This window comes from Alnus glutinosa, chromosome 12, assembly GCF_958979055.1.
Source record: "Alnus glutinosa chromosome 12, dhAlnGlut1.1, whole genome shotgun sequence".
Classification (NCBI taxonomy): Eukaryota; Viridiplantae; Streptophyta; class Magnoliopsida; order Fagales; family Betulaceae; genus Alnus; species Alnus glutinosa.
Window position 1 is genome coordinate 10879595 of NC_084897.1, and position 11164 is coordinate 10890758.

General features: G+C 37.7%; 1 protein-coding gene across 1 annotated transcript in view; it reads right to left on the reverse strand.

Moving 5' to 3' along the window:
• The window catches only part of LOC133852163 (splicing factor U2AF-associated protein 2), a 38913-nt gene extending 38108 nt beyond the window's left edge, over positions 1–805 (reverse strand). Inside the window, exon 1 of the mRNA XM_062288854.1 lies at positions 520–805. Within this exon, the coding sequence (XP_062144838.1) occupies positions 520–568 (49 nt within the window). The 5' untranslated portion in view covers positions 569–805. The remainder of the gene's footprint in view (positions 1–519) is intronic.
• Positions 806–11164: the final 10359 nt, after the last annotated feature.

The window sequence follows — 11164 nt, forward strand, 5'->3', positions numbered from 1 at the left end:
TTTTGGGGACAAGATTGCAATTTGGGTGAAACATTGGGGGCTAAAACATAGTTTTCCCTCCTTTTTTTTTGTTTTTGTAATAAACAAGCCAAACTTAACCCTAACCCCATCGTACTTACTCAGCATTATATGAATGCAAACAACAAAAAAACCCAAATGGGTATAACAAATTTTCTCTAAAACACGAAAACTCATGGCAATTCCTCACCAATCCATCTCCTAATTGTTCATTCATTTATCTTTTCCAATAAACCAACTGTTACTTAACCCTGCAAAACCCTAGCCCTGTACTCACCTTTCAATTAAGAGTCAAGAAAATGAAATAACAATCAAAATAGGTATTAAATAATTTTCCAGAAATTAAAATGCTTCGTCCTAATCTCTATGATCCTAAATCTAATCTTAGAGTTTGCTCAGCGAATAATAATACTATATTAACAAGAAAAAATTATAAAAATAAAACAATAATAACGAAAAAAAAATAGATCAAATTTGATTGCAAATGAAAAAAGCGCGCACCAGGGTGTTGCACTTGGTGGTGAGCCTCAAAGCCATCTTCGGACGACATCGTTTTCGAATCTCTGCAATTTGGTGTTCTTCGGTGATGTATGGAAGAGGAGGAAAGGAGTGTGGGGGTACGGGAACAACGATGTTCTTGCACCCAGATGAGAAGACCTGTATACCTTTTTTCCTCACGATTATGTGAACCAATACCCTCCTTTGGGTAAATAAATATATTAAGGGAAAATTATGCCCCCATATGACTATATGAGGATATCCGTATCCTTCTTTTTTTTCCCTTATCACGATTATGTGTTCCCAATAGCCTCCTTTGGGTAAATAATAAATACTAAGGGAAAATTATAAAATTAGGCCAGGGAATTTGAAGCGGTGAAAAACCCTTTAGGATTTAAGAAGTGATAGATAACTCCTTTTACGCATGTCTATTTCACAAATAACTCTATGTTGACAGCCTCTGTTTTTTTTTTTTTTTTACGGTCCACGTGACACGATCTCATATGCCAACTGAATTATGATTTGTGCCAAAAAGATACACAAGATCTTTATCAACAATTCTCAAATTCTATTGGGCATATGACTTCTATCATATTTTATTGGGCATGGCCCACAAGGAGATGCGAGTCAAAGGCGGACTTAAGCCGATCATTCATCTTCTTTACACGGATCAGTCCAACAACCTTAGGAGGTCCAAACAATCTTCACTCAACAACTATCTTATGCAACGATACGTGCAATGCTTATTTTATTAGGAAAATGAATATTATTGTTGACAATGAAAGCAGGTGGAATAAAATAGTTATTCATATTTCGTAGTTTGGTAACAATATATATTCTCTTACTGAAATTGTACAAAAATTAAAATACTAAGATATATATATAGATAATAAGAATAATAATAATTTTTTTTTTTTTAAGAAAGAGAAAAAAAAAACTTTGAAAAAAATTATATGGTGATCCACCATGACAAACCTACGGGGATGGTTGCACCGCCCTCGAAACCCCCTCGTGGGCGGTGCTATGGGTTAGTGAAAATATATACAAAAAATCATCAACAATAGGAGGACTTGACAAGTATTTTTCATGTGAATTTCCAGGTTTTAAATCCAAGAAAATCATTTACCAACTTAAATAGACAAATAACATATGAGAATGCAAAAACATAATGAATATTAGCCAAGAATAGATGGAAGTTATTGTGGGTCCCATGTCAAACGTATGTTTCTACAATTTGAAGTTTTTTGTAACGCTCCCAAAATTAGATAATTGTGTTTACCTAACTAAGTGCGTTACTGGCAATTCCTCAACTCAATTAACTAGTAACTGACTAAATGATTCACCATCAAACTTAAATTAGAGTAATAACAGGCATGCAAAAGTGAAATCATAATTTGAGATATTGTAGTTCTAATCTTGCAACGAAAGTATGTATCATCAAACACAGGCTTAGAGCTTCCAAACAGACATTACTATATTAATAAAAATCTAATTACCCGAACCTTATGATAAAAGTCATCTACTTGGCGTCTTCATTCTAACGAATTCCTCACTCAACTCTTACGAGGCTTGTTAATCTATAAAACACCGAGATGTTTCACAATGGAAAGACAAACAACTACGTAAGTCCACGACTTAGTAAATAAATATTCACAAAACCATCCACTTCTTTTTGAACCTTGGGTTAAAGATTTATATCACAAAAAGTTTTAAAAATCAGTGTATATTGTTCCCGTTATTAAAGCAGACAAAAAGGTGGTTTATTTCAAATAATAAATATGGCACAATATCGGTAACAATAACATCATTTTGATGTAGAGAAACTCATGCTAATATATATATATATCATAGTCATAGCTATATTTCTTATTAACTATACCAGGATATAAGGTTTGCGCTGTTTTGAGATCTGTAATACAATACCGATGCCCCGCATATTGTACGCTACTGTCCATCACTAGCAGCCCGACCGAGTCCGACCTTTGTGGCCCATGCTACTAGTGAAGTCTGTCTACAGTGATCACATGCAAGCATGGCTGTGCCAGTCACAACAACCATTGGATCCAAGGCCAAACATCTTCCTAAGTAATCTCTATGACCACAGGGTCAAGCCCGTATAGTAAGCCCATGGTCATTCTACTACACGTACCGTTGTACCATGTCATATAGTGTAAATATTGTTCATTTGTTAACATTATAAATTAAATATTACTTAATACGAACTTGTCGTTACAACAACAAGCTCAAGCATATTAAGAAGAATAAAATGTGATTAGTTAGCTGACATATTACATGTTAAAAACACAATCAGTTTTTGTGACGTAAGCACTAAATGTTTGGTGTACTGAAAGTCAAACATTTGGTAACCCTAGTCAAACGTTCTGTTTAAGGCAGAAAATTTGATTTTTTTTAAACCCAGTCTTAATTTCATTTTAGTGCTAATCAACATTTTTCTTAATCCTAATAAAAGTTTGGGGTATTACATTCTCCCTCTTCTTATAAAAATTTTATCCTCGAAATTTTGGTTTTAAAATGCGCGATCATATCTAAGGTTACGAATTGCCATACAAGGTTAAAGAAAGTAAAGTGAAATAAACTACTTTAACAACTATTTGAAAAAATAAACAAAACAGAACCTAAATAAAAATAGTGTCTGGCAAGATGAACAAACAATAAATAATACAAGAAAATAAAATTGCCGACTATGGCTCTTCTCTATGATCCTGGAATGTGCTAGGGTGGACAAAGTAGTCACCCACATCTAGTGGTGGCTTGTCCCCTTCTGGAACAACAACGATGTGGATCTCCAGGATCCCAAGTCGTTCCTATTAGCCCTTTGATTTGTGGTCCACTTGTCGTCCTCGTCTACGAACGCCACAGAGAGTCGCCCCACCTTCTTACACAGGGCTGGAATCTCAAGATGTAGGGTTGTTAGCTCCTGCCCTTACTTGGTCACCAGCTCTAAGAGCTGGGCAAGCAATTTCAAGTCCTCAAGGGCAACCTATGCTGAGGTGGCACTATCTGATGGTTGTGCTCCGGCTGCCAACTGCTCGACTAGTGGAAGTACCTCGCTGGGTGCTGATGCTAAAGAATTGATTGGTGTAGGGTCCTCTGTGAGATGTGGTGGTCTCTCTCTCTCTATGACACCCCAGCATTTATGCCAATGTGGGTGATCAGTGCCCCAAAAGGCAAGCATGTGCTAGCCCCCAAGTCCTCAACTTTCTTCATCATGGTAATTACAAGGGAGGCGAAGTCTATGGGTATCTTCTTCAGAATGGCATAATGTCATAAAGGGTGCATTTATACATATAAGCACATCCTCATTCCCAGGCGATGTGGGACGTCACAGTAATGAGTTTGCCTCTCTTAATCAAATGCACTAGGCTGGCTATGATGCAGTGTTGTGCAAATATCTACATAAATAAATAGGCAAATACTTGTACATTTTACTCACAAGTGCACAAGATCAAAAAGATAGTATAGTAGGAAAATACGAGATCATTCCCACGAGGATTGGTAAATTATGCTTAAAAAGATATTCTCAAAAGAGATATGTTTAATAAGACGGGATAAAAGATTGAATTAAAAATAATAAGAAGAAAAGGTAGGGCTTCAATATCCACTGCTAATCATACTCAAATAAGATTCGCAATATGCACAATACTACAATCATAAGATGATGCTTAATGTTTACCAGTCACAAGGGAATGATATCTTCTCCTAAAGCTATTGATTTACCTAAGCAACGAGTTAGGCATGATATCTACTCTAATTCTTTTATTCCTTGAAGGATTTAACATGGTATCTACTAAGTTGTTCTTCAAGGAAGCATAAATTTATGGAATCGGTAAACACACTCAGATTGGAATGTGAAATCTATTCCAGTTGTCTTTATGTTGATTAATCCAAGAACCTGTGTCGGGGTTCTTTCGTTACACTATTATGCCTAGGACTCGGTCATCCAAATTGACATAAATACAAATCCATACCACATGCATATGATGGCCAACATAAACATGCGAGGAATTCAAGAAACAATAATTAATCAAGTTAAGCATCAATATATAAATTGTAGCAAAGGAAAAACTTAAAGAGACGTGATTAGGGCTTCAATCGAGCCCTAACTAAAGTATTAGTTACAACTTATATAAACTAAAATTATATACATACAGAAAATAAATAAATAAATAAATAAAATAAAAACTAGAAAGAACCTCATTCTTGATGTAACCTTTGATTCTTCCTCAAAGTTTGTGTATATCTTTGTTCAAAGGTTAAAGGCCTATTTATAGGGATTAGAGAAGCTCTAGAAATCCTAGAACAATTATAAATAGGTCTTCTAGTCCAAATAGAATAATTACAAGTCTTTTCCTTTTCTGAAATTTCCATCCAAGTAGGAAAAGGATTCCAAAATTCGTACAGATTTGTGGTTCTTTATTGCGGGGCAATTTTAGCATGATAAACATCTGAATTAGGAAAAACCTATTACTGACATATTTGTTTAATTTTTTATTAGATTTCCAATGCCACCAATTTTGTTGAAATTAGATACTTGAACCGAAAGTTATGATTAAATTACTGAGATATACTCATTCTAGATTCTTTCCAAAAGTAACGAATTTTTGCCGACTTCTCTTTCCTTAAATTCAAAATTGATTGGAATTGAATCTATCCAAAAGTGAGTTTGCTGACTTCGTTATAATCTTGGAATTTGATGGATTTTCTTCCAAAATCTGCAAAATACAAGAAAACACAAGAACAACACAAAACATCAAACTATAACAAAGTTAAGAGCTTAACATATATAAATTAAGGGGCTTGAATGTGTAACATTCAACACTTATCATGCAGTAGATAAAGCGAGCCTTAACGGTTAATGTATTGAGTTGAAATCCTCTGTCTCCTTCCAAGACTATGCGGCTAGGCCGTCCATGTGATGATCCATTTTTTTTTTATACAAATCATTTGCATAATCATTAATCTTTTAAAAATACAAATGGATCCTCATAGTGGCATGACGGTGTATTGCAAAGCCAACATATGGTACATACCTCATAATATGTACTTGACAAATCAGAGTAACATCTATCTAACTATGCAGCGGAAACATAAACCTGAATAGCAGAAATCATAAAATATACCTCTATCGCATATTTATAACAAGAACCATTTAACATCTATCTGTTTAAGTCTTATCAATATAATAATTACATAACAATAATGGCTTTACAAAAATAAGTGACACAAGCGTCACAAGCCATATACCAACTTCTAAAACAATGAACACCCGTGGTCCAACAATTACGACTGTTGCGGCGAGCTTCTGTCATAATATACCAAGTACACTGCTACAAGACCATCAACTACAACTAGAGTTGTAGCGCCCTAGATTTTAAGTCCTAGAATAAAATGTCTTAAATTATAATTTAAGACTGAGTAAAATGGACAAGTCTAGAGTTGACGCTCGAATGTAGGAAACAGTATTCACATTCAGTAATTGATAAAATTATGTGTCTTCTAACACAATATTAATCCTTGAAAAATATATAAGATTGCATTAATATTTATGAAAATAAATATTCCTTAATCTTATTATTTTATAAACCATGAGTTTGTAAATAAAGAATATTATTTAGACTATATAATATTACTGGATTATTAAGACTGAAATATTCGATGAGCTAATTAATATAATATTATTCGTATATAATAGTATTGTATAATATTTATTGTATATATGTATATTTGGTATATATTTATGGTATTATAATATTATTGAGATAATAATAATAACGATAAAACAAACTAAACTCAAAACAGACTTAGATTGTAATCTTAATGAGTTAGATTAAAATGGTAAAGATCTGAGGTGGAAAATATCTGCAGTAAAAATGTAATTAGTAAGTTTTAAATAAATATCTACATCTTAACTCAGGTTATCTAATTGAGATAAAAAATAACATTGAGTTACAAAAATATCTACTGATCTTTTACTAAACTTAATGAGTATGTTTTAGTAAAATAGTATCCTATATTTTCTATAAATTCAACTCCTTCTCTTCAGTAATTCACACGCTCATTCCTCCTTCTTTCTTATTTTTCTTCTTCTTTCATCTTTCCTCCTTCTTCTTTGTTTCCACCTCCGCCCGAGTGAGACAGAGAGAGTGAGAGATGAGATTGAGAGGGAGACAGAGAGAGTTTGAGAGAGGGAGACCAAACAAGAGAGAAGAGAGAGAAGAGAGTCTGAGGGTGTAACAAGTATTCCAACGGTAGTGTGACGTGGAGGGTATGAGATGTAAAATTGAATTCTGTTAGTGGGTTTTTGGTCCCAAATTCTGTTAGGCAATTAGGTTTTTTGGACGGGTTTGGAGCTGCTCCTTCTATCTGCGTTTTATTCCTTATTTTATGCATTTTATTTGCTACGTGATGTGAGCCAGTATATAAGGCCAGCTTAGAATCATTTTAGGTTAGCTTTTGAATTGTGAAGATTGTTCTTGGAGGCTGGCAACCTCGAATTGTTCCATTTCCATGTTTTTCTCAATCCTATCAATATAACTACTGCAAATTCTCTCCATCTTCTTTCAAATTTTCCATCAAGTTCCCACAAAATCCAAAAACATTATTCTGTGTGTAACAATTGGTATCATAGCCTAGATCCATTGATTTTGGATTTTCTCCATGGATCATAATTTTGATGGCCAGAACCTGTCAGCTTGGTTGTTCCAACTTCACCAATGCTTCATTTACTACAATACCCCCAACAATCTTCACAAATACATGTTTGCTTCATATCACATGGAGGGCGAAGCTCTCAATTGGTTGGTAACAATGGAACAAGGTGGAGTTTTTACCATGGATGCTGATTGGGAGAAATTTGTGCTATTAATTCACATTTGATTTGGAGAACATCACGTTGGCGTACCTAAACTGTTGGAGGCCGTTTCTGGTGAAGCAATTCCAGAAGCACCCAAGGAGCACACCGATGAAGATATCCTCAAAGAATTCAATAATGAAGATGTTGAGATGAGAAACGATGAAGACGAAGTCAAAGATGAAGAAGCGGAGAAGGGCAACAATGAAGCCAACCACACAGAAATTTCAGTACCAGTTCCGGTGGATGGTGCGAAATGCACAAATGAACCAGCAATAGATCTGACTATAGATCCAAAACACTCCACAAATATAGTAACAGCTCCAGTTGACGTTGCCTACGCTTCCCAGCTGTCCAACGTAATTCTTCTTCCACGAATTTCTGAAACCTTAGAGAAGTAGCAAATCTCAAAGCGGAGTGGGCTGAATTGTCGAATTCCAAGTCAGTATCCAGAACACCTTGGGTCTCAATATACGTATGACGATGGAGTCGATGGGGTTGTCCAGAAGCACAAATGGCGATGGAAAAACTTGGAGACCGAGCCACCGAGGCACGTAGATGCTGGCAAAGAAGTGGGCGATGGCAGGTTATCATCTACCATTCTTGCTCTGGACCACCAAACCCTTTTTGTCCAACATAGTGGTGATTTGGAGAAGGTCAAGGGCTCAAAGGCGCTTCCCTCATGTAGCATCGGGAGAAACGGCGATGGCGGAGCACGTGGAGGTTTTAGCGGAAGCAAAACTTGGTCAAGAGGCGGCGCCACCGAGGCGAGTCGATGTTGCCGTAGCAAGTGGGAAGGAACTAGTGGTCCACCAAGGCGAGTCGATCCTTCTTGTCCATCCCTTGGGCGGCGAAGAGGCAGCCGTTGGAGGACTTCAGCTGTGAGAGGTAACCGAAGTCACTGTCGTCGAAGCCGAGCTGGCCAGAGAACCGGTTGTCTGAGAAGCCGAGCAAGTTGGCCAGGGACTCAGACGAGATTTAGTGGTTGGCCGGCCAACAAAGGTTGGCGAAGGGAGCGTCTGAGGTGGAGATCTAGTCTTTTTGTGGACAACTCAAACCCTTGCAAGAAGAACAGAGAACTGCGTAGGGTCGAGCTGCCAAGTAGCATCAAGGGGATGACTGATTCTAAAAGAGTGAACGAGCTGGTAGAAACATTTTTGTTAGACTCTGACAAGTGGCTTGCAGTAATGGAACTCTTGTTTTTTCTAAGCTTTGGAGATATTGTGCGTGAGGTTGGTACCTTCTTTATCTCAACGGTGAATGGAGCCTGGAAGAACTGTGTTTTGTTTAGCAGGATGTGGCGTTTAAAAGGGCAGGTAGCAGTATTATACATATGGTGCCGTTTTGAACTGAACAAAGACGCCTTCATAGATGGATGGGTCAGCCGAAGCAAGCAAGCGGGTTGGACAGCGGGGAAATTCTCCATGATAGAAGAAATCCTCGAAGCCTAGAAGAAGTACCCAGACATCTCCACCACGAGATTTGCAATCTGACTTATCTCCTTGTATGGGAAAACAAGAATGCTTTGACCATGCCCACAGGGTGTTCAAAGAAATGCCTGAGCTGAATTATGATTGTACAACCAAGTCCTTCAATGCCCTTTTGACAGCTTGTGTGAACGCCAAGAAATTTGATAAAGTTGATGAGCTTTCCCGGGGACTACCGTAAAAAGTGTCAATAAAAGTGGATTTGGCCTCTTATATTATTATTATCAATGCAGTTTGTGAACTGGTTGAAGAAGGACTCAATGAGTTCTTGGCCTTGGTAAATTCCATGTTGAACTCATTGTGTGAAGAAGAAGAGGATGAGGCGACTATATGTGAAGGTATTCTTGCTGGAACTAATACAGTAGGCGTTATTACACGTGACAAGCACATTGTGCTCAATTTCGAGAGTGTAAAGGGGACTGTAATTTGGGCTTTGAACATTGCAATTGCATTACAAATACTAAGGGTTGGGGAAGTTGCAAAAGTCTCTTGCAGAAACCATTTGTTACAGAAGGCCTCAAAGAGAGAAGCCATCTTCAAAGATGGAAGGGTAAACCGAAGCAAGCAAGCTTGTTGGACAGAGAGGGAATATTCTAGACCCATGTGGTAGCAAGGAATTGGAGCTTGGTTCAATATGGAGGATAGAGGGTTGACTATAAGCCTTCTAGAATTATTTGGCTCACTCAATGCAAGGGCTATTCATCTTCAGGATTTTAATCGACCCATCTGGAATCCGATCGATCGGGTTCAACTCCATGTTCTTCACCAAATGGCCGGGAGTGTGGAGCCAGCTCACCACCTTACCTTCTGGCACGACCTGACAGTATTGGAGGGGAAGAAGAAATGAGTGTGGGAATTGACAAAGAAGAGCATGATTGTTGGGCAGAAGGAAAGAAATGGAGTAAACAAAGCTGCCATTGGCAAAATGAGAGGGCTAAAGAATATCTTTCCACAGCTAGGGTCTAGCAAAGGGGGACAAGAAGCTACAAAGACTCGTGAACAAGGAAGAACCTGGAACCAAGCCTCGAGGTCCAGTTGTAGAAGAACCTGGAAGCCGACATGGTGTCCAGCTAGTTGCTACGTGACAGCTGAAGATTTAATACCCCTTACAGAAATTTCTCCAAATGGCTTTAGTTTTTCATTTCTGTTACATGTCAAAGAAGGGGAGAGGCGTCTACACGTGAAGCATCTCGCTTGAAGATAAGAGCAAGTCTCGGACCGAGAAGATTGATGATCAGGGTCGGGAGGCAATGACTAGGTAAGTAGTGTTCGAATGGCAAAGAGATATGCTGCTACGTGGATAGGGGTTGAGGATTATAGATTATGTGGCAGTATTTGGCTGGAATAGAGAGCCTTATAGGCCCTATTAGAGTCTAAATTTTGTATTAAGGAACAACTGGGTTGTTTTTTCAAAAAAAAAGAGGCAGAATTGTGGGTTCAAAGGAAGGGCAGAAATGTCATAATTGAATTACTTTTCTTTCATTCTCAGCACCTTGAGGTCAAGGTGCTTAAAAGGGGAAGGTAATGTAAGAAGTATTCCAACAGCAATGTGACGTGGAGGGTATGAGATGTAAAATTGAATTCTATTAGTGGGTTTTTGGTCCCAAATTCTATTAGGCAGTTAGTCTTTTTGGACGGGTTTGGAGCTGCTCCTTTTATCTGCGTTTTATTCCTTATTTTATGCATTTTATTTGCTAAGTGTTGTGAGCCAATATATAAGGCCAGCTTAGAATCATTTCAGGTTAGCTTTTGAATTGTGAAGATTGTTCTTGGAGGCTGGCAACCTCGAATTGTGTCATTTCTATGTTTTTCTCAATCCTATCAATATAACTACTACAAATTCTCCCCATCTTCTTTCTAATTTTCCATCAAGTTCCCACAAAATCCAGAAGCATTATTCTGTGTGTAATAGAGGGACAGATAGGCAAAGAAGGTGAGACCAATCGAAGAGCTGGGTTTGGTAGGTCATCGCCGTTGGAACCTAAGGACCCAATCCTCCATGGGTCAATGCCGATTGAAGCAGAGGCGACTCCGCTGGTGCCTAGGATGCGATATTCAGTGAACCTGAGGCTGACTTTCGGTGGTTTCTAGTGCAACTTTCGGCAATTTAGAAGCTAATTTTCGGCGAACCCGTAACCCGAAGAGACCTGTTGACCTGAGACTCGAAGGATTGAAGGCTGATTTTTCGATGGCTTAGAGGTGATTTTCCAACGAATGATGTGGAGAGCAGTGACCGTTTTCACCATCTTTCTCTATGGATTTTCTGGGTAAAGTCTCTAAGTAATGATTC